Genomic DNA, 23,049 nt, shown 5'->3' with positions numbered 1-23,049 from the left:
TTGTGGTGTGTTGTGCCTGTAGAGAGTGGGGTGCAGGGTGTGGTTGTAGTGATCTTGTGGTGTGTTGTGCCTGTAGAGAGAGGGGTGCCGGGTGTGGTTGTAGTGATCTTGTGGTGTGTTGTGCCTGTAGAGAGAGGGGTGCAGGGTGGGGTTGTAGTGATCTTGTGTTGTGCCTGTAGAGAGAGGGATGCCTGGTTGTAGTGAGCTTGTGGTGTGTTGTGCCTGTAGAGAGAGGGCTGCCGGGTGTGGTTGTAGTATTCTTGTGGTGTGTTGTGACTGTAGAGAGAGGGGTGCCGGGTGTGGTTGCAGTGATCTTGTGGTGTGTTGTGCCTGTACAGAGAGGGGTGCTGGGTGTGGTTGTAGTGTGCTTGTGGTGTGTTGTGCCTGTAGAGAGAGGGGTGCCGGGTGTGGTTGTAGTGGGCTTGTGGTGTGTTGTGCCTGTAGAGAGAGGGATACTGGGTGTGGTTGTAGTGATCTTGTGGTGTGTTGTGCCTGTAGAGAGAGTGGTGCCGGGTGTGGTTGTAGTCAGCTTGTGGTGTTCTGTGCCTGTAGAGAGAAGGGTGCAGGGTGTGGTTGTAGTGATCTTGTGGTGTGTTGTGCCTGTAGAGAGAGGGGTGCCGGGTGTGGTTGTAGTGATCTTGTGGTGTGTTGTGCCTGTAGAGAGAGGGGTGCCGGGTGTGGTTGTAGTGGGCTTGTGGTGTGTTATGCTTGTAGAGAGAGGGATGCCGGGTGTGGTTGTAGTGGGCTTGTGGTGTGTTGTACCTGTAGAGAGAGGGGTGCCGGGTGGGTTGTAGTGGGCTTGTGGTGTGTTGTGCCTGTAGAGAGAGGGATGCCAGGTGTGGTTGTAGTGGGCTTGTGGTGTGTTGTGCCTGTAGAGAGAGGGATGCCGGGTGTGGTTGTAGTGGGCTGGTGGTGTGTTGTGCCTGTAGAGAGAGGGGTGCCGGGTGTGGTTGTAGTGATCTTGTGGTGTGTTGTGCTTGTAGAGAGAGGGGTGCCGGGTGTGGGTGTAGTGATCTTGTGGTGTGTTGTGCCTGTAGAGAGAGGGGTGCCGGGTGTGGTTGTAGTGGGCTTGTCGTGTGTTGTGCCTGTAGAGAGAGGGATGCCGGGTGTGGTTGTGGTGTGTTGTGCCTGTAGAGCAGGGTGTGGTTGTAGTGGGCTTGTGGTGTGTTGTGCCTGTAGAGAGAGGGATGCCGGGTGTGGTTGTAGTGGGCTTGTGGTGTGTTGTGCCTGTAGAGAGAGGGGTGCCGGGTGTCGTTGTAGTGAGCTTGTGGTGTGTTGTGCCTGTAGAGAGAGGGGTGCCGGGTGTGATCGTAGTGAGCTTGTGGTGTGTTGTGCCTGTAGAGAGAGGGCTGCCGAGTGTGGTTGTAGTATTCTTGTGGTGTGTTGTGCCTGTATAGAGAGTGGTGCCGGGTGTGGTTGTAGTGATCTTGTGGTGTGTTGTGCCTGTTGAGAGAGGGGTGCCGGGTGTGGTTGTAGTCATCTTGTGGTGTGTTGTGCCTGTAGAGAGAGGGGTGCCGGGTGTGGTTGTAGTGATCTTGCGGTGTGTTGTGCCTGTACAGAGAGGGGTGCCGGGTGTGGTTGTAGTGATCTTGTGTTGTGCCTGTAGAGAGAGGGGTGCCGGGTGTGGTTGTAGTGATCTTGTGGTGTGTTGTGCCTGTAGAGAGAGGGGTGCCGAGTGTGGTTGTAGTGATCTTGTGGTGTGGTGTGCCTGTAGAGAGAGTGGTGCCGGGTGTGGTTGTAGTGATCTTGTGGTGTGTTGTGCCTGTAGAGAGAGGGGTGCAGGGTGTGGTTGTAGTGATCTTGTGGTGTGTTGTGCCTGTAGAGAGAGGGGTGCCGGGGTGTGATCGTAGTGAGCTTGTGGTGTGTTGTGCCTGTAGAGAGAGGGCTGCCGGGTGTGGTTGTAGTATTCTTGTGGTGTGGGGTGCCTGTAGAGAGAGGGGTGCCGGGTGTGGTTGTAGTGATCTTGTGGTGTGGGGTGCCTGTAGAGAGAGGGGTGCCGGGTGTGGTTGTAGTGATCTTGTGGTGTGTTGTGCCTGTAGAGCGAGGGGTGCCGGTGTGGTTGTAGTGGGCTTGTGGTGTGTTATGCTTGTAGAGAGAGGGATGCCGGGTGTGGTTGTAGTGGGCATGTGGTGTGTTGTGCCTGTAGAGAGAGGGGTGCCGGGTGTGGTTGTAGTGGGCTTGTGGTGTGTTGTGCCTGTAGAGAGAGGGATGCCGGGTGTGGTTGTAGTGGGATTGTGGTGTGTTGTTCCTGTAGAGAGAGGGATGCTAGGTGTGGTTGTAGTGGGCTTGTGGTGTGTTGTGCCTGTAGAGAGAGGGGTGCCGGGTGTGGTTGTAGTGATCTTGTGGTGTGGGGTGCCTGTAGAGAGAGGGGTGCCAGGTGTGGTTGTAGTGATCTTCTGGTGTGTTGTGCCTGTAGAGAGAGGGGTGCCGGGTGTGGTTGTAGTGGGTTGGTGGTGTGTTGTGCCTGTAGAGAGAGGGGTGCCGGGTGTGGTTGTAATGATCTTGTGGTGTGTTGTGCCTGTAGAGAGAGGGGTGCCGGGTGTGGTTGTAGTGATCTTGTGGTGTGTTGTGCCTGTAGAGAGAGGGGTGCTGGGTGTGGTTGTAGTGGGCTTGTGGTGTGTTGTGCCTGTGGAGAGAGGGATGCCGGGTGTGGTTGTGGTGGGCTTGTGGTGTGTTGTGCCTGTAGAGCAGGGTGTGGTTGTAGTGGGCTTGTGGTGTGTTGTGCCTGTAGAGAGAGGGATGCCGGGTGTGGTTGTAGTGGGCTTGTGGTGTGTTGTGCCTGTAGAGATAGGGGTGCCGGGTGTGGTTTTAGTGAGCTTGTGGTGTGTTGTGCCTGTAGAGAGAGGGGTGCCGGGTGTGGTTGTAGTGATCTTGTGGTGTGTTGTGCCTGTAGAGAGAGGGGTGCCGGGTGTGGTTGTAGTGATCTTGTGGTGTGGTGTGCCTGTAGAGAGGGGTGCCGGGTGTGGCTGTAGTGAGCTTGTGGTGTGTTGTGCCTGTAGAGAGAGGGGTGCTGGGTGTGGTTGTAGTGATCTTGTGGTGTGTTGTGCCTGTAGAGAGAGGGGTGCCGGGTGTGGTTGTAGTGATCTTGTGGTGTGCTGTGCCTGTAGAGAGAGGGGTGCCGAGTTTGGTTGTAGTGATCTTGTGGTGTGGTGTGCCTGTAGAGAGAGTGGTGCCGGGTGTGGTTGTAGTGAGCTTGTGGTGTTCTGTGCCTGTAGAGAGAGGGGTACAGGGTGTGGTTGTAGTTATCTTGTGGTGTGTTGTGCCTGTAGAGAGAGGGGTGCGAGTGTGATCGTAGTGAGCTTGTGGTGTGTTGTGCCTGTAGGGAGAGGGCTGCCGGGTGTGGTTGTAGTATTCTTGTGGTGTGTTGTGCCTGTAGAGAGAGTGGTGCCGGGTGTGGTTGTAGTGATCTTGTGGTGTGTTGTGCCTGTAGAGAGAGGGGTGCCGGGTGTGGTTGTAGTTATCTTGTGGTGTGTTGTGCCTGTGGAGAGAGGGGTGCCTGGTGTGGTTGTAGTGATCTTGTGGTGTGGTGTGCCTGTAGAGAGAGGGGTGCCGGGTGTGGTTGTAGTGAGCTTGTTGTGTTGTGCCTGTAGAAAGAGGGGTGCCGGGTGTGGTTGTAGTGATCTTGTGGTGTGTTGTGCCTGTAGAGAGAGGGGTGCCGGGTGTGGTTGTAGTGATCTTGTGGTGTGGTGTGCCTGTAGAGAGAGTGGTGCTGGGTGTGGTTGTAGTGAGCTTGTGGTGTTCTGCCTGTAGAGAGAGGGGTGCAGGGTGTGGTTGTAGTGATCTTGTGGTGTGTTGTGCCTGTAGAGAGAGGGGTGCCGGGTGTGATCGTAGTCAGCTTGTGGTGTGTTGTGCCTGTAGAGAGAGGGCCGCCGGGTGTGGTTGTAGTATTCTTGTGGTGTGTTGTGCCTGTAGAGAGAGGGGTGCCGGGTGTGGTTGTAGTGATCTTGTGGTGTGTTGTGCCTGTAGAGAGAGGGGTGCCGGGTGTGGTTGTAGTGATCTTGTGGTGTGTTGTGCCTGTAGAGAGAGGGGTGCCGGGTGTGGTTGTAGTGGGCTTGTGGTGTGGGGTGCCTGTAGAGAGAGGGGTGCTGGGTGTGGTTGTAGTGATCTTGTGGTGTGTTGTGCCTGTAGAGAGAGGGGTGCCGGGTGTGGTTGTAGTGATCTTGTGGTGTGGGGTGCCTGTAGAGAGAGGGTTGCCGGGTGTGGTTGTAGTGATCTTGTGGTGTGTTGTGCCTGTAGAGAGAGGGGTGCAGGGTGTGGTTGTAGTGATCATGTGGTGTGGGGTGCCTGTAGAGAGAGGGGTGCTGGATGTGGTTGTAGTGATCTTGTGGTGTGTTGTGCCTGAAGAGAGAGGGGTGCCGGGTGTGGTTGTAGTCATCTTGTGGTGTGTTGTGCCTGTATAGAGTGGGGTGCAGGGTGTGGTTGTAGTGGGCTTATGGTGTGTTGTGCCTGTAGAGAGAGGGGTGCCGGGTGTGGTTGTAGTGATCTTGTGGTGTGTTGTGCCTGTAGAGAGAGGGGTGCTGGGTGTGGTTGTAGTGGGCTTGTGGTGTGTTGTGCCTGTAGAGAGAGGAGTGCAGGGTGTGGTTGTAGTGATCTTGTGGTGTGTTGTGCCTGTAGAGAGAGGGGTGCGGTTGTAGTGGGCTTGTGGTGTGGTGTGCCTGTAGAGAGAGGTGTGCCGGGTGTGATTGTAGTGGGCTTGTGGTGACTTGTGCCTGTAGAGAGAGGGGTGCCGGGTGTGGTTGTAGTGGGCTTGTCGTGCGTTGTGCCTGTAGAGAGAGGGGGTCCTGGTGTGGGTGTAGTGGGCTTGTGGTGCGTTGTGCCTGTAGAGAGAGGGGTGCCAGGTGTGGTTGTAGTGATCTTGTGGTGTGTTGTGCCTGTAGAGAGAGGGGTGCCGGGTGTGGTTGTAGTGATCTTGTGGTGTGTTGTGCCTGTAGAGAGAGGGGTGCTGGGTGTGGTTGTAGTGGGCTTGTGGTGTGTTGTGCCTGTAGAGAGAGGAGTGCAGGGTGTGGTTGTAGTGATCTTGTGGTGTGTTGTGCCTGTAGAGAGAGGGGTGCGGTTGTAGTGGGCTTGTGGTGTGGTGTGCCTGTAGAGAGAGGTGTGCCGGGTGTGATTGTAGTGGGCTTGTGGTGACTTGTGCCTGTAGAGAGAGGGGTGCCGGGTGTGGTTGTAGTGGGCTTGTGGTGCGTTGTGCCTGTAGAGAGAGGGGGTCCTGGTGTGGGTGTAGTGGGCTTGTGGTGCGTTGTGCCTGTAGAGAGAGGGGTGCCAGGTGTGGTTGTAGTGATCTTGTGGTGCATTGTGCCTGTAGAGAGAGGGGGGCCGGGTGTGGTTGTAGTGATCTTGTGGTGTGTTGTGCCTGTAGAGAGGGGGTTCCGGGTGTGGTTGTAGTGATCATGTGGTGTGTTGTGCCTGTAGAGATAGGGGGGCCGGGTGGGGTTGTAGTGAGCTTGTGGTGTTCTGTGCCTGTAGAGAGAGGTGTGCAGGGTTTGGTTGTAGAGATCTTGTGGTGTGATGTGCCTGTAGAGGGAGGGGTGCCCGGTTGTAGTGAGCTTGTGGTTTGTTGTGCCTGTAGAGAGAGGGCTGCCGGGTGTGGTTGTAGTATTCTTGTGATGTGTTGTGACTGTAGAGAGAGGGGTGTGGTTGTAGTGATCTTGTGTTGTGCCTATAGAGAGAGGGGTGTGGGTGTGGTTGTAGTGGGCTTGTGGTGTGTTGTGCCTGTAGAGAGAGGGGTGCCGGGTGTGGTTGTTGTGGGCTTGTGGTGTGTTGTGCCTGTAGAGAGAGGGGTGCCGGGTGTGGTTGTAGTGGGCTTTTGGTGTGGGGTGCCTGTAGAGAGAGGGGTGCCGGGTGTGGTTGTAGTGAGCTTGTGGTGTGGGGTGCCTGTATAGAGAGGGGTGCCGGGTGTGGTTGTAGTGATCTTGTGGTGTGTTGTGCCTGTAGAGAGAGGGGTGCCGGGTGTGGTTGTAGTGGGCTGGTGGTGTGTTGTGCCTGTAGAGAGAGGGGTGCCGGGTGTGGTTGTAGTGATCTTGTGGTGTGTTGTGCCTGTAGAGAGAGGGGTGCCGGGTGTGGTTGTAGTGATCTTGTGGTGTGTTGTGTCTGTAGAGAGAGGGGTGCCGGGTGTGGTTGTAGTGGGCTTGTGGTGTGTTGTGTCTGTGGAGAGAGGGATGCCGGGTGTGGTTGTGGTGGGCTTGTGGTGTGTTGTGCCTGTAGAGCAGGGTGTGGTTGTAGTGGGCTTGTGGTGTGTTGTGCCTGTAGAGAGAGGGATGCCGGGTGTGGTTGTAGTGGGCTTGTGGTGTGTTGTGCCTGTAGAGATAGGGGTGCCGGGTGTGGTTGTAGTGAGCTTGTGGTGTGTTGTGCCTGTAGAGAGAGGGGTGCCGGGTGTGGTTGTAGTGATCTTGTGGTGTGTTGTGCCTGTAGAGAGAGGGGTGCCGGGTGTGGTTGTAGTGATCTTGTGGTGTGGTGTGCCTGTAGAGAGGGGTGCCGGGTGTGGCTGTAGTGAGCTTGTGGTGTGTTGTGCCTGTAGAGAGAGGGGTGCTGGGTGTGGTTGTAGTGATCTTGTGGTGTGTTGTGCCTGTAGAGAGAGGGGTGCCGGGTGTGGTTGTAGTGATCTTGTGGTGTGTTGTGCCTGTAGAGAGAGGGGTGCCGAGTTTGGTTGTAGTGATCTTGTGGTGTGGTGTGCCTGTAGAGAGAGTGGTGCCGGGTGTGGTTGTAGTGAGCTTGTGGTGTTCTGTGCCTGTAGAGAGAGGGGTACAGGGTGTGGTTGTAGTGATCTTGTGGTGTGTTGTGCCTGTAGAGAGAGGGGTGCCGGGTGTGATCGTAGTGAGCTTGTGGTGTGTTGTGCCTGTAGGGAGAGGGCTGCCGGGTGTGGTTGTAGTATTCTTGTGGTGTGTTGTGCCTGTAGAGAGAGTGGTGCCGGGTGTGGTTGTAGTGATCTTGTGGTGTGTTGTGCCTGTAGAGAGAGGGGTGCCGGGTGTGGTTGTAGTCATCTTGTGGTGTGTTGTGCCTGTGGAGAGAGGGGTGCCTGGTGTGGTTGTAGTGATCTTGTGGTGTGGTGTGCCTGTAGAGAGAGGGGTGCCGGGTGTGGTTGTAGTGAGCTTGTTGTGTTGTGCCTGTAGAAAGAGGGGTGCCGGGTGTGGTTGTAGTGATCTTGTGGTGTGTTGTGCCTGTAGAGAGAGGGGTGCCGGGTGTGGTTGTAGTGATCTTGTGGTGTGGTGTGCCTGTAGAGAGAGTGGTGCTGGGTGTGGTTGTAGTGAGCTTGTGGTGTTCTGCCTGTAGAGAGAGGGGTGCAGGGTGTGGTTGTAGTGATCTTGTGGTGTGTTGTGCCTGTAGAGAGAGGGGTGCCGGGTGTGATCGTAGTGAGCTTGTGGTGTGCTGTGCCTGTAGAGAGAGGGCCGCCGGGTGTGGTTGTAGTATTCTTGTGGTGTGTTGTGCCTGTAGAGAGAGGGGTGCCGGGTGTGGTTGTAGTGGGCTTGTGGTGTGGGGTGCCTGTAGAGAGAGGGGTGCCGGGTGTGGTTGTAGTGATCTTGTGGTGTGTTGTGCCTGTAGAGAGAGGGGTGCCGGGTGTGGTTGTAGTGGGCTTGTGGTGTGGGGTGCCTGTAGAGAGAGGGGTGCTGGGTGTGGTTGTAGTGATCTTGTGGTGTGTTGTGCCTGTAGAGAGAGGGGTGCCGGGTGTGGTTGTAGTGATCTTGTGGTGTGGGTGCCTGTAGAGAGAGGGGTGCCGGGTGTGGTTGTAGTGATCTTGTGGTGTGTTGTGCCTGTAGAGAGAGGGGTGCAGGGTGTGGTTGTAGTGATCATGTGGTGTGGGGTGCCTGTAGAGAGAGGGGTGCTGGATGTGGTTGTAGTGATCTTGTGGTGTGTTGTGCCTGAAGAGAGAGGGGTGCCGGGTGTGGTTGTAGTCATCTTGTGGTGTGTTGTGCCTGTATAGAGAGGGGTGCAGGGTGTGGTTGTAGTGGGCTTATGGTGTGTTGTGCCTGTAGAGAGAGGGGTGCCGGGTGTGGTTGTAGTGATCTTGTGGTGTGTTGTGCCTGTAGAGAGAGGGGTGCTGGGTGTGGTTGTAGTGGGCTTGTGGTGTGTTGTGCCTGTAGAGAGAGGAGTGCAGGGTGTGGTTGTAGTGATCTTGTGGTGTGTTGTGCCTGTAGAGAGAGGGGTGCGGTTGTAGTGGGCTTGTGGTGTGGTGTGCCTGTAGAGAGAGGTGTGCCGGGTGTGATTGTAGTGGGCTTGTGGTGACTTGTGCCTGTAGAGAGAGGGGTGCCGGGTGTGGTTGTAGTGGGCTTGTGGTGCGTTGTGCCTGTAGAGAGAGGGGGTCCTGGTGTGGGTGTAGTGGGCTTGTGGTGTGTTGTGCCTGTAGAGAGAGGGGTGCCAGGTGTGGTTGTAGTGATCTTGTGGTGTGTTGTGCCTGTAGAGAGAGGGGTGCCGGGTGTGGTTGTAGTGATCTTGTGGTGTGTTGTGCCTGTAGAGAGAGGGGTGCTGGGTGTGGTTGTAGTGGGCTTGTGGTGTGTTGTGCCTGTAGAGAGAGGAGTGCAGGGTGTGGTTGTAGTGATCTTGTGGTGTGTTGTGCCTGTAGAGAGAGGGGTGCGGTTGTAGTGGGCTTGTGTTGTGGTGTGCCTGTAGAGAGAGGTGTGCCGGGTGTGATTGTAGTGGGCTTGTGGTGACTTGTGCCTGTAGAGAGAGGGGTGCCGGGTGTGGTTGTAGTGGGCTTGTGGTGCGTTGTGCCTGTAGAGAGAGGGGGTCCTGGTGTGGGTGTAGTGGGCTTGTGGTGCGTTGTGCCTGTAGAGAGAGGGGTGCCGGGTGTGGTTGTAGTGATCTTGTGGTGCATTGTGCCTGTAGAGAGAGGGGGGCCGGGTGTGGTTGTAGTGATCTTGTGGTGTGTTGTGCCTGTAGAGAGGGGGTTCCGGGTGTGGTTGTAGTGATCATGTTGTGTGTTGTGCCTGTAGAGATAGGGGGGCCGGGTGTGGTTGTAGTGAGCTTGTGGTGTTCTGTGCCTGTAGAGAGAGGTGTGCAGGGTTTGGTTGTAGAGATCTTGTGGTGTGTTGTGCCTGTAGAGAGAGGGGTGCCCGGTTGTAGTGAGCTTGTGGTTTGTTGTGCCTGTAGAGAGAGGGCTGCCGGGTGTGGTTGTAGTATTCTTGTGATGTGTTGTGACTGTAGAGAGAGGGGTGTGGTTGTAGTGATCTTGTGTTGTGCCTATAGAGAGAGGGGTGCGGGTGTGGTTGTAGTGGGCTTGTGGTGTGTTGTGCCTGTAGAGAGAGGGGTGCCGGGTGTGGTTGTAGTGGGCTTGTGGTGTGGGGTGCCTGTAGAGAGAGGGGTGCCGGGTGTGGTTGTAGTGGGCTTTTGGTGTGGGGTGCCTGTAGAGAGAGGGGTGCCGGGTGTGGTTGTAGTGAGCTTGTGGTGTGGGGTGCCTGTAGAGAGAGTGGTGCCGGGTGTGGTTGTAGTGATCTTGTGGTGTGTTGTGCCTGTAGAGAGAGGGGGGCCGGGTGTGGTTGTAGTGATCTTGTGGTGTGTTGTGCCTGTAGAGAGAGGGGGGCCGGGTGTGGTTGTAGTGATCTTGTGGTGTGTTGTGCCTGTAGAGAGAGGGGTGCCGGGTGTGGTTGTAGTGCTCTTGTGGTGTGTTGTGCCCGTAGAGAGAGGGGTGCCGGGTGTGGTTGTAGTGCTCTTGTGGTGTGTTTTGCCCGTAGAGAGAGGGGTGCCGGGTGTGGTTGTAGTGGGCTTGTGGTGTGTTGTGCCCGTAGAGAGAGGGGTGCCGGGTGTGGTTGTAGTGATCTTGTGGTGTGTTGTGCCTGTAGAGAGAGGGGTGCCGGGTGTGGTTGTAGTGGGCTTGTGGTGTGTTGTGCCTGTAGAGAGAGGGGTGCCGGGTGTGGTTGTAGTGGGCTTGTGGTGTGGGGTGCCTGTATAGAGAGGGGTGCCGGGTGTGGTTGTAGTGATCTTGTGGTGTGGGGTGCCGGATGTGGTTGAATTCTATTCTTTCGCTAACGAATGGTTTTTCGTGGGCTTGGCTACGGCTCATGGTCATCTGATGTTAGAGCTGGCTTGAACTTCTGTTTTTTACATTCTTTTCTAGTCTGTGCGTCATCTAGAAGGTGCTGAATGAGAAATAGTTCTATTCATTTAGATTTAGAAAAATAAATATTTCATAGTGTTGTTTGCCGTGACTCCTTAGCCCAGCCAAAGTGTTTAAGGACCCTGGGGAAGGGAGAGAAGGCAAAGACCTCTGTGAAGAAGATGTTCAAACAGGAGAGACCCATCTAGCACCCAGTGTTAAAGGACATCCACAGTGGCCAGGCCCTGCACCAAGTGTAACGAGAGACCCAGAGAGGCCAGGCCCTGTGCCCAGAGTGATAGTAGTGACTTATAGAGGCCAGGACCTAGACTTGTAGAGGCCAGGCCCTGCACCTAGTGTAACAGGAGAGACCCAGAGAGGCCAGGCTCTGCACCCACTGTTGCTGGAGGGACCCAGAGAAGCCAGGCTCTGTGCACAGTGTGATGAGAGACACGGAGAAGTCAGGTCCTGTGACAAGAGAGACCCAGAGAGGCCAGGCCCTGCACCTAGTGTTACTGGAGGGACCCAGAGAAGCCAGGCTCTGTGCATAGTGTGATGAGAGACACAGAGAAGTCAGGCCCTGTGACAAGAGAGACCCAGGGAGGCCAGGCCCTGCACCTAGTGTTACTGGAGGGACCCAGAGAAGCCAGGCTCTGTGCACAGTGTGATGAGAGACACAGAGAAGTCAGGCCCTGTGACAAGAGAGACCCATGGAGGCCAGGCCCTGCACCTAGTGTGACAGGAGAGACCCAGAGAGGCCAGGCCCTGTGCCTAGAATAATAGGAAAGACCTTGAGAGGCCAGGCTCTGCACCCAGTGTGACAGGAGGGTCCTAGAGAGGCCAGGCCCTGCCCCCAGAGTGAGGGGAGAGATCTAGAGAGGCCAGGCCCTGAACCTAGTGTGACAGGAGAGACCCAGAGAGGCCAGGCCCTTTGCCTAGAATGATAGGAGAGACCTTGAGAGGCCAGGCTCTGCACCCAGTGTGACAGGAGGGACCTAGAGAGGCCAGGCTCTGCACCCAGTGTGACAGGAGGGACCTAGAGAGGCCAGGCGCTGCACCTAGCCTTAGAGGAGATCCAGAATGTCCAGGCTCTTCTCCAAGTGTGACAGTAGAGGCCAATGAAGGCCAGGCTGTAATCTAGTGGCACATGATCATCTGGAGAGGCCAGCCTCCACAGCCAGAATGAATGTTGTTTCATAGTGTGGAGTTAAAACCCCAGTAGCCATGCTGCTTGTCGTGGTGCACCTCACAGATCAGGGCTGTTGTGGATGGCTCTCAGAGGAGGACATGATTGTTGTGGTTTGGAAAGTGATGCAGCTACAATGATGTATGTGCCAGGTGACAGGCATTGTGACTGTGCATCAGAGAGAGAGTGTGGGGCGTTTCATACATCATTGAATAACCTATGAACTCTTGGTTTCTTTTATAGGTCAGAAAGCAGTTCACCTCAGTGGTTAAATGCTTTAAAGCTAAAAAAGAAACCACAGAAATGAAAGAAAAGGTAAGAATCATACCTGCAAAGAAAGCATCAAACTATTGGAAAATACAACCTACCACAATGCCAACCATAGCTTATCGATAACAACATACCTCTGGTATTGGACCCATTGGGCTCTTTCTTATAATATCCCCCCAAAAGTATATTTATACCCCAAAACCAACCTTAATCTTAAGACTGCACAACCAAAGGAGAACTCACTCAAATCACACCACAACAGCTAGACCTCAGGCTTGCTGTAGCCCTACACCTACTTTAACTGTGTACGTAACTAACACCAACTCCTACCATGCCACAAATATAATCATAATGGTAACTATACCCCACCCTTGACTCAACCACAACCCGATTCATAGCTAGAACCTACCCTTAATTCAACACAACCTTATTCATAGCTAGAACCTACCCTTACCTCAACCACAACCCTATTCATAACTAAAACCAGCTAGAACCCACCCTTAACTCAACCACAACCATATTCATAGCTAAAACCAGCTAGAACCCACCCTTAACTCAACCACAACCATATTCATTCCTAGAACCAAACCTTAGCTCAGGCATAACCATACTTTTACCTCGAAAACACCTTTAACTCCACTACAAACATATTCATACCTAGAACCCACCCTTAATCCAATCACAGCCATTTCCATACCTAGACACAGCCTTCCTTCAACCATTCTCTTGATTGTGATGGGACACAACTTGGTTCACTCGGCTATTGTACAGTTATATGTGCTTGGTTTAGGAGGAGGGTCTCTGACACCCCTCATAGGTTTGCAGCAGGCATCTACCATGGAATCATATACTTTGTATGGTGCTGCCATCTAGTGGAATCGTCAAGAATTGTGTTGACATATTTTTACAGGTCTTGACTTTGGGAGCTATTGGCTTTGCCAAAGGTTTTTAGCCATGTTGTATAGCATCCTCCATGCTGTGCAGCATGGCTAAAGAAAACAAAGAAAAGTGCTAAGATGCCACAGCCATGTCATTTTGTTGCATGCATGTTTTGGACCACTCACACACATGACGAGTCATTTCAATTTTGCTTTTGTCTCTCCTCTTTGCGCTCCATGGCTTTCAAAAATCCCTTGTAACTGGTAAATGCTTTAATAAAAAACACATAAATCATCACAGCGGCTCTCCCAGCACAGCGGGAGAGCAGATACTACAATATTCACTGCACTTATGGAAACTCCTTTTACAAAACCTTTTTGCTCATAACTCAGCCTGTGGTGGTCCTAGGGCAATGGGACCACCTTCAAAATGTTCACCACAATGTGCTATTTTTGTCTAGATAATCTTCGGGTCCCCACACTAGGTTGGAGGGGAACCCAAATTAGTAACCTATCCCAACATTCAATTTCTTTTTAAGCTCTTTCATGGCTGGAACTTTTGTTTTACAGATGGAAGTAGTTTGTGTTTTTAAGGGCATTGTTTGAAATAATATTCCAGTAGGCCTGCTAGCCCTTTTGTTATATGCAGGGACACTGGAATTATGTGGCAGAGAGAACCAAAATATGTGGCAAGGAAAGTCCAGTTAAGCATTTACAACCCCAATAGCTCTAACTCAAGCAAATGTGAGACCTATTGCATTACAAATGCTTGTTTTTTTTTTTTATTTACCAAGTTGGATGGGTACATAAAAGTGTGGATGGTGGGGAGCAGCATGGAGGGCACAGGTGGGGTGCGGGTGAAACATTGCAAACTATGCTGATGGGGGACACATCACCAAGGGTGGGGGAAGCAACACGCAGGGCAGCGGGACGGAAGCAACACAGAGGGCAGCGATGAGGGAAGAAGCAAAGGGGAGGAGAACGCTACTTGGAGTCCGTGGGGGAGTAGGACAAGGGCGAAGCACATGTGTGACAGAGCGCAACATGGAATGCGGCCGAGAGAGAAGCACACAAGCGAAACAGCTGGAAAATACATGCTCTCTCATAAAGTGCTTAAACAAATTGAACAAATTAGTGCTTGAAAAACAAACAGTGGAAGGGCACAAGCAATTCTTTCATGCTCCTGGGGATGAGCACACACAAGAAGAGGGAGGAAAGACCACACAAGGTAATGAATAAAAAGCAAGCAAAGGAGACTGACATTAAAGCCAACCAATAGTAAGCAGTGGGCAGCCTTGAAGCCCACTGTAAGCTGACAACAGGTCTTTTCAACAAGAGACAGCTTCCGCTGTCTGACAGGGGAGATCTAAAAAGAAAACTAAATGGCGTTGACTGCAGTGTGTCTGCAATGGTCTCCCCTAGCCAACAATCCCGACTCGTCTGCCTGCACTGTTTTTAAATGATTCTGTAGACATTTCATATGCAATATCCACTTGTCATCGCATCATAAGGAAGAAGTGGTTGAAGACTTGGGGTGAAGGTGGGTCAACTCTGTAGAGAGCGTAACTCTGGGCTCGCGGCTCCTTCACTCTGCCCACTACTGTGGTTTCAAAGCCTTCCATGGGTCGGGAGGGGTGAGATGAACAGTATGTTTCTACCCTGGAGAAAGAGGTATCAAGGTAAACAAGCATTTGCAATGCCCCGGGTCTCGCGTTTGCTCATGTTAGAGCTGATAGCGTTGTAAACTCCTAACCCGACTTTTCACCTATCGGCAAAAGTGTATTTATGTACGTAACCCGAAAAAGTGCAATTAACTGTGTAAAGCGCTCAACTTCTGCCAAGCAAAATCGTGCTAGTAAATTAGAGAAAAAGTAGCCCACGAGCCGGACAGAAAACAGCGAGCCTCGCATTTTTTCTGTACTTGGTCGATGCGCTCGAGGAGGGCTAGCCACCGGAAAAGGCATGACGTGTGCATGCCTTCAACTAATGAAAGCAAGCGGATTTTATTAGGCAAGCCCACGAACCAATCAAAAACACTGACGTGACGTCGACAGGGCTCCGAGCCCTTTTCTAAACACTAAATTCTCTCGCTGCGATACGCATGCGCGAGCGCATGCAACGCAGGCTCCACCCTAAAAATGACCCTTAGGGTTATCCTTTCTGAAGCAACAGACCCTGCCCTTTGTAAAATTCCTTGACCCAGACATATCAGCCAAGCTATTCCTGCAGTTTGTATTCAGCCAGTACACTAGAAAAAATATTTGAACATAATAAGTCATAAAAAAGCTCGCTATCTTAATACAGTTTACTCACTCTCCAGCACCGCTGGGAACTAAGCACCATGCTCACTTTTCAATATCTTTGAAATCCAAGCACCTTAATCACTCTTCTTCACATGTTACCATAATCATTCTTCATTACTTTTGGAATTGATGCACCACACTCACTCACGTGTGCCTTTAGAATCAAGGCTCCGTACTCACTCCTCTCCTCCTTCGGGATTAAAGCACTAGTTTCTCAGTCTTTACCTTTGGAATTGATGCACACTCTCACTCATCTGTGCCTTTGGGATTATAGCACTAGTTTCTCACTCTTTGTTATCTTTCGAATTGATGCACCACACTCACTCACCTGTACCTTTAGAATCAAAGCTCTGTACTCACTCATCTGTGTCTTTGGGATTAAAGCACTCTGCACAGACCATTGAGGCTCACAGCCCTGAATCACTGGAACTGGTGGTACCAAAAATGGGGAAACCCTGTCATCAGCTCCCAATTCATGGCAGGCTTCTGACCATAGCAGCCAGGACCAGCAGGCGCTGCATCTCCTCCTACATTCTTGATCAGTTGTCATTTCAGCAGAGCAGTAATGGCCTTCATCTTCAAGGCAATTCAAAGTACCATTCTCCCTCTTCATCACCTTTGATGGTTTGGGCTTAGAAACCCTGTAAATGAATGACCTGACTTGGTAGGCTCGTTGCCGGAGCCATCACAATGTAAAGGAAGAGACAACATGAACATTGCCCTGGACCCTTGTTGCAGAATTTTGTTTTCAAAGACAGTATAGAAAACAAAGAGAAGGTAGAACACGCAGACAAAGGTACCAAATGTGTGACCGGACATAAGCATACAGCTGTTGCACATACCAACTCAAGAGGAAACGTACCAATCATGAATGGCTTAGGCCATCCAAAAAATGTACTAACTAGATAAATCCTTCCTACAGAACATTGACAGATGTGTGCTGGATATAGCAGCCCTCTAAAGGAAATGAGAAACTACCAGCCTTAAAGAGTGTAAAACCACAACTTATTAAGTATTAAAGTTGGTACACCGCTAAATACAAGAAAATAGAAATATTTTCTGTAGGGTTTGACAGGAACGCGAGTACAAGGAGTGCACCCCCCTAGTGTTGTTCCCAAGCAGGACTCGGTGACTGCCTGAGTGCTATTGAAATCTCTGGATGGCTCATCGAGTTACGCACTAGCTGATGGCGCTTGGTGTGACCACCTTGGCCTTTCATTTTTCTGACATTGGCAAATTGGATACCATGAAATGTGGTAATAATAACACTGGTTATCTACAGCGCTTAGTAATGCCAAATCTGTTATATCAGGCATTGAGGGAAAACAATTTGTTGTATTTGTTAATATTACAAAATTTAGAAGTACTACCCATTACAGTGTTGAAGAGGCTCCTAGCATCCACACCAGTGATGCACTATTGGTTACAGATATTATCAATGTGACATCCTGCCAATCAACATAAAACCTGAGTCAACGTTTACAAAACTGTCCGCAGTGACCACTTACGGAAAAAGGGTAAGTATAGGTCTAGATCGGTGGTAAAAGAAAGCTCGCTACAACATTGTCATGGGCTAGAGAACGATTGAAGATATTGCTCTCACTTGAGGGTCACCACGCTCAGCACAGACCCACAGTTGGATTTTTTAACCCTTATGCAAAATCCAGAATAGATAACTATAATTTCACTTGTTTGATGTGCATTCAGGTGGTTTTGGTGATAATAATGCAGAAAGGTCTTCAGATGTATATGCTCTGTTTCTATTTGTATTTACTATGTTTCATAAAAAAAGAAGTAAAAGTAGATTATAAAATATATATATACTAGTTGAGGTTCACAACAGACACCAATAACTCCCCCTCAAGCCCAGAACAGGGAATCAAGCTGCTGTTGTTGGGATGGACACTCAGTATTTTAAGGCATACTCCTTGGATCCGAGGCAACAGCCGCTCTTGTCTGATAGCGAGGAGAAATCATTTTGCTGAGCATGGCAGTGTCAACAGCTGGGACAGTCTGCATGTCCAAAGATGGAACCTGTGCAGACAGTGGTTACTTGACAGCATCACTGATGCATCTGTGGTTATAAAGTGAGAGCTACAAACGGAAGTCAATAGGATGCAGGTCTGGGTGCATCAGATCTCTCTAGAAACTGTGTGCAAAGTAGCTCTTGGAAACCTCTATCTCAACGTGAAAGGTAGACCCAACCGAGGAAGCTACTAAATGAGAGCCACCGTCAAAGCAGTTTTTAACTTGGTGAAGACGTCTTGGGGTTCTGGGGTCCAGAGAACTTAGTTCCCTTCTGCTAAAGGTTGCCACTGGGGGATACAATCTTTGAATTGGAGCTAGGCGATGTTCTGGACTCAGTGTTAAAATTGTACATCTTAATTTTTCTTGAGTCATTCTTTGAGCATCCGCACCTTTCATTTAAGGTCAGTATAAGGAGTAAAGATGCCAGGTACCTAATTTTATGTGTAAATGAAGTTTACTAGTCAACTACGGATGGTTTGGAAGCTCCGCTCAGCCAGCAGCAGCTGGTGGCTGACCAAACCTTAGCACAACCACCCATTCCAACTCCAGTCCGGAATCAGAAGTCCATGACATGTCACCATCCATTGCAACTAAATCATAACCAGCAGGTGGCCATCAGTTGTAGCCCTGGAGCAACAAGCTGGGTTCTTGCTTCTTAATCCTATGTGTGCAAATACAAATGTACATATACCTACATGAAGGAGAACTTTACCTGAGCAAGTTCTACCCAGTACTTCGGTCACATGTACATTTTGGTAATCGTTCTCGTTTTGTACACAGCATTGTTTCCCAGCTCTCCTCTGTGGTCTGTGGTCTGTGGTCTGTGGTCAATGCCAAATGGTATGCAAACCAATAACTGCGAAAAACATTATTTACATAATTTCTGATCAAACTGGCATTATCAGACCCCATCAAACCCTTCTTATGTGCGTACATACATTTGTAACAGGCTGTAGATGCAGAGAAGTTCAATGTAGTATGTACACATGCCATTCCCCAGCTGTTTGCTTTCTGGCCTGCTTGGGGTGTTTGTCCAATAGATTGTATATCTGAGAGCCTGTTGGAGATGCTCGACAATTGTTGTTCATTCGACAGAGCTCAGGTCTGTGTTGAAGTGAAGAGTGCTTCGAGTTCCTTCACCAGGCGGCTTTAGAGAGACTAAGAATGGCTGAATGAGTAACTCCGGGGGACATGAGTGCATGGCATTGTTTCCTTTAGAGCACAAGACTAATCCCAATAATGAAGAATAACCAAAAATAAAACCCACAAAAAACAGTATTAACCCTGGGTTCTGGAGCAGCATGGAACCCGGTATAAAGCACTACAACACCTCCAGGGTAGTAAGTACAAAATAAATGCAGTTACAATACAATGCCTTACATAACGCACAGTAAAACTAATATCACAACAGTGAGCGATCAGATGATTGCAGTTCGTACAGCCGGTATAATAATCCCCTTTCACTGCTTGCCATTCTTACGCTTACAAAAGACAAAGCTGCTAAAGTTTATGTCCATCACCCAATATCCTACCAGTCCACAGGAAAAAAAACACTTGTTACCACAAGACCAGGCACCGAACAATGGTAGAGATCTGCCACATGCCGATGGCCAACGGAGGACTTTAATTTAGTCAACAACTCTAGGTCCTGACGAGCAATATACTACTGCCTCTTCTTGGCATCTCACAATGACAAGCAGGCATGGAATGATATTAACAAAGTCCATCCCAGCAGATCTCTCCACCACTTCTCCCTTTAAAGCTCTGGACCAAACCGCTTTAAACGTTATTTCAGAATGGACAACCAAGTGCAGTAACCAGCGCATTATGAACATTAGAAGTACCATAAATGGTCCTACAGAGCTGCTCAAAGCTGCCAGTGTACTGAAAACGATCCAGTGTGCACCTGTCTCTCACACCAGTTCATCCATCACATCCCTTTTCACCGACCACCATATCCCTGGTGGCCCCATCAGCTGGACACCCAAGATCTGAGGCTCTGTCCGGGTTACTATTTATTGCTAAATAAATATAATCTCTGACCTTGTGTGCTGAAATCCACTCCTTTTATGGGCAATTGGCTTTACTAGCATGATCACTGCAGCACTGGCTCATGCCCACTGAGCTACCTAACTTGAACCAAGAACAGGCAGCTAGAAGAGTGCATTGCAGTATCCCAGTAATGCCATACCTCCCTGAGGCTAAACACTGAATGCTGAAAAACCTGCATTAACCATGCTTGTTAAACATTGTAAAATCTCTTTCAGCAGATTTCCCAGCACTTTGGACTAAGTTTCTAGTGTAGTAACCCTTTTGAGGCCTGTGTTAGTATTTTCTGTTTCTTTTGGTGGGTCTTATTATAACTGTGTACGTATCTGTAAATTTAGAGATGATCTTTTCAGAAGTATTGGCTCTGGTTGGATATTGTCTTTATTGTGTGTGGTTATTTTATCATATTTTATCTGAGCTCCAGGCCAGCTTCTGCTTTCTGGAGTGAGTCCTGGCTTTATGTTGCAACATCTGGAGTGTCAGGTCTGCATAGGAAGTAACCTGCTTATCCAGTTTGACAGTAATTTTGCATAAGGCTCTTCGCTCTACTCCAGAGGGAAATGGCAGCAGCTGCTACCCAGAAGCCTCTGACTGCCAGAGGAAAGCTCTAGCGTGTGGTTCTTGGCAGATTCTGTAATCCATTGGTCCCTTACTTTAGAAGCATCTATCCTTTCTCCCCTTTTTGTTGAGGGTTTTTTAGTTTGTATAACATTGTCAGAAGCGAACGTAGGGGTAGGCAGAAGACATAAAGGGGTTTGAAAGGGGTGTGGATTTAAGGTCATGCATTTGCAAGTGCAAGTTTAAAACCTCTCAAATGGCTTGATGTATCCCAATAGTTCAACCGCGAGGATGCTGCTGGATAGAGGCACGGGCACCGGTATGGTAAGCAATTTCCTAACCCGAGCATAACCTGAAGTGTACCAGTGATCCCAGTATAATACTAACTCAAATTGTATTAATACAAATCTTTACACAAAAAATACTAACTTAACCATCAAGCCATCAACTCATTAGTAATACTCACTCAACAATTATCAATGCTAACCTAGTTATTCATAAGACAAATTCAATCATCTTTAATCACAACTGTATTTAGAAAAAACTTAATACAAACCTAAATAACATGTAATGGTTGCCGTGCCTTATCTGACACTAGTTAAAAGTAATTAATTAACTAATCCTAAACCTGACTAAGGGCCTGATTTAGATATTGGCAGACAGGTTACTCGTCACAATGGTGATGGATATCCTGTCCACTGAAATCTAAATCCCATAGGATAAAATGAGATTTAGATTTTGGAGGATGGGATATCCGTCGCTGTTGTGATGGAGTAACTCATCCGTCAATATCTAAATGAGGCCCTAAAACTAATCTCACCACTGTTAATTCAAGCCCAAACATAATGAATGTTAACCCAGTGACCATTAATGCTACCTGAGCCATAGTTAATGCTAACAAGGAGTGATTAGACCTTACCTAAGGTTAATCTATACTGATGCAATGTTTATTAGAGCTAATACAACCATTGTTAATGCTATCACAACTATACTTAGCACAAACCAAACCATGATGACTGCGAACCCGATGAACATGAACCACCATGATCACTATTGAGCCAATGTGACCAGTACCAACTCATGTGAAGTTAATTATGGCCAAGCGGGCTCAATACTATTTCAAACCAACGTGCTCAGCGTTCTGTTTTCTTTCTTCCAGTGGAAGGATTTCAGGGCTGGTACTATTTGTTTTTAAAGTTGAGGCAGGTCCTGGAAGCTTGTTTTTGTCCTGTGGTTGTATGTCTGTGGTTGGGATCCTAACCTGCATGTACCAGAGTCAAATGCAGTCTTGGTGTATGACTCAAATATTGCCAAGTCTGGTGACCTTCCCGCTGAGATGTGCCGGCGTGGTGCTGAGTGTCACTGCTTGACCGAGGTGGACGGACACAGTAAAGAAAGTTACCGAGTCTGATTTAGAGTTTGGCAGATGGGTTACTCTGTCACAAATGTGACAGACATCCGTACTGCCATATTACGATGTCCATAGGCCATAATGGAATTGTAATAGGGCGGATGGGATATCCGTCACGTTTGTGGTGGTGTAACCTCCTCAACCAAACTCAGGCCCACCGCCTCCTTAAAAGGGTTATCGTTGTGCCATGCTAGTGGGCAAAGGATGGTCCGGGAAGCTCCAAATCTGTACTTTTTAAACAGTCATTGGGTTGGTTGTGTCCACTTAGAATTATGCAGGTATGTATATAGTATTTCTACACTTCACACCTAGCTTCCAGGCAGCTGAGCGGTGTACATGATCCTAGATAAGCATAAAGTCTATGTAAGAAGTTGGCTCTGTATGTGCTATTTCAAAGTAAGGAATAGCATGCACAGAGTCCAAGGGTTCCCCTTAGAGGTAAAATAGTGGTAAAAATAGATAATACTAATGCTCTATTTTGTGGTAGTGTGGTCGAGCAGTAGGCTTATCCAAGGAGTAGTGTTAAGCATTTGTTGTACATACACATAGACAATAAATGAGGTACACACACTCAGAGACAAATCCAGCCAATAGGTTTTTATATAGAAAAATATCTTTTCTTAGTTTATTTTAAGAACCACAGGTTCAAATTCTACATGTAATATCTCATTCGAAAGGTATTGCAGGTAAGTACTTTAGGAACTTCAAATCATCAAAATTGCATGTATACTTTTCAAGTTATTCACAAATAGCTGTTTTAAAAGTGGACACTTAGTGCAATTTTCACAGTTCCTAGGGGAGGTAAGTATTTGTTAGGTTAACCAGGTAAGTAAGACACTTACAGGGCTTAGTTCTTGGTCCAAGGTAGCCCACCGTTGGGGGTTCAGCGCAACCCCAAAGTCACCACACCAGCAGCTCAGGGCCGGTCAGGTGCAGAGTTCAAAGTGGTGCCCAAAACACATAGGCTAGAATGGAGAGAAGGGGGTGCCCCGGTTCCGGTCTGCTTGCAGGTAAGTACCCGCGTCTTCGGAGGGCAGACCAGGGGGGTTTTGTAGGGCACCGGGGGGGACACAAGCCCACACAGAAATTTCACCCTCAGCAGCGCGGGGGCGGCCGGGTGCAGTGTAGAAACAAGCGTCGGGTTTGTAATGGACGTCAATGGGAGATCTAGGGATCTCTTCAGCGCTGCAGGCAGGCAAGGGGGGGGTTCCTCGGGGAAACCTCCACTTGGTCAAGGGAGAGGGACTCCTGGGGGTCACTCCTCCAGTGAAAGTCCGGTCCTTCAGGTCCTGGGGGCTGCGGGTGCAGGGTCTCTCCCAGGTGTCGGGACTTTGGATTCAAAGAGTCGCGGTCAGGGGAAGCCTCGGGATTCCCTCTGCAGGCGGCGCTGTGGGGGTTCAGGGGGGACAGGTTTTTGTACTCACAGTCTTAGAGTAGTCCTGGGGTCCCTCCTGAGGTGTTGGATCGCCACCAGCCGAGTCGGGGTCGCCGGGTGCAGTGTTGCAAGTCTCACGCTTCTTGCGGGGAGCTTGCAGGGTTCTTTAAAGCTGCTGGAAACAAAGTTGCAGCTTTTCTTGGAGCAGGTCCGCTGTCCTTGGGAGTTTCTTGTCTTTTCGAAGCAAGGGCAGTCCTCAGAGGATGTCGAGGTCGCTGGTCCCTTTGGAAGGCGTCGCTGGAGCAGGATCTTTGGAAGGCAGGAGACAGGCCGGTGAGTTTCTGGAGCCAGGGCAGTTGTCGTCTTCTGGTCTTCCGCTGCAGGGGTTTTCAGCTGGGCAGTCCTTCTTCTTGTAGTTGCAGGAATCTAATTTTCTAGGGTTCAGGGTAGCCCTTAAATACTAAATTTAAGGGCGTGTTTTAGGTCTGGGGGGTTAGTAGCCAATGGCTACTAGCCCTGAGGGTGGGTACACCCTCTTTGTGCCTCCTCCCAAGGGGAGGGGGTCACAATCCTAACCCTATTGGGGGAATCCTCCATCTGCAAGATGGAGGATTTCTAAAAGTTAGAGTCACTTCAGCTCAGGACACCTTAGGGGCTGTCCTGACTGGCCAGTGACTCCTCCTTGTTTTTCTCATTATTTTCTCCGGCCTTGCCGCCAAAAGTGGGGCCTGGCCGGAGGGGGCGGGCAACTCCACTAGCTGGAGTGTCCTGCTGGGTTGGCACAAAGGAGGTGAGCCTTTGAGGCTCACCGCCAGGTGTGACAATTCCTGCCTGGGGGAGGTGTTAGCATCTCCACCCAGTGCAGGCTTTGTTACTGGCCTCAGAGTGACAAAGGCACTCTCCCCATGGGGCCAGCAACATGTCTCGGTTTGTGGCAGGCTGCTAAAACTAGTCAGCCTACACAGAT

The 23,049-nt window shown here is 50.1% G+C and overlaps 1 protein-coding gene across 3 annotated transcripts in view; it reads left to right on the top strand.

Moving 5' to 3' along the window:
* The window catches only part of TNKS1BP1 (tankyrase 1 binding protein 1), a 583,852-nt gene that overhangs the window by 545,044 nt on the left and 15,759 nt on the right, over positions 1-23,049 (top strand). For 2 of the 3 annotated variants that reach the window (XM_069233037.1, XM_069233036.1), the window contains exon 11: positions 11,454-11,525. In XM_069233037.1, the coding sequence (XP_069089138.1) occupies positions 11,454-11,517 (64 nt within the window). In that variant the 3' untranslated portion in view covers positions 11,518-11,525. Of the gene's footprint in view, positions 1-11,453; positions 11,526-19,574; positions 19,621-23,049 lie in introns of all 3 variants that reach the window. The other variant, XR_011203085.1, reaches the window with a different exon arrangement.

This window comes from Pleurodeles waltl, chromosome 4_2 (genome assembly GCF_031143425.1).
Source record: "Pleurodeles waltl isolate 20211129_DDA chromosome 4_2, aPleWal1.hap1.20221129, whole genome shotgun sequence".
NCBI classification, from domain to species: Eukaryota; Metazoa; Chordata; class Amphibia; order Caudata; family Salamandridae; genus Pleurodeles; species Pleurodeles waltl.
Note: the sequence above shows the minus strand (reverse complement) of the source record. Positions and strands in the feature narration are given on the sequence as shown.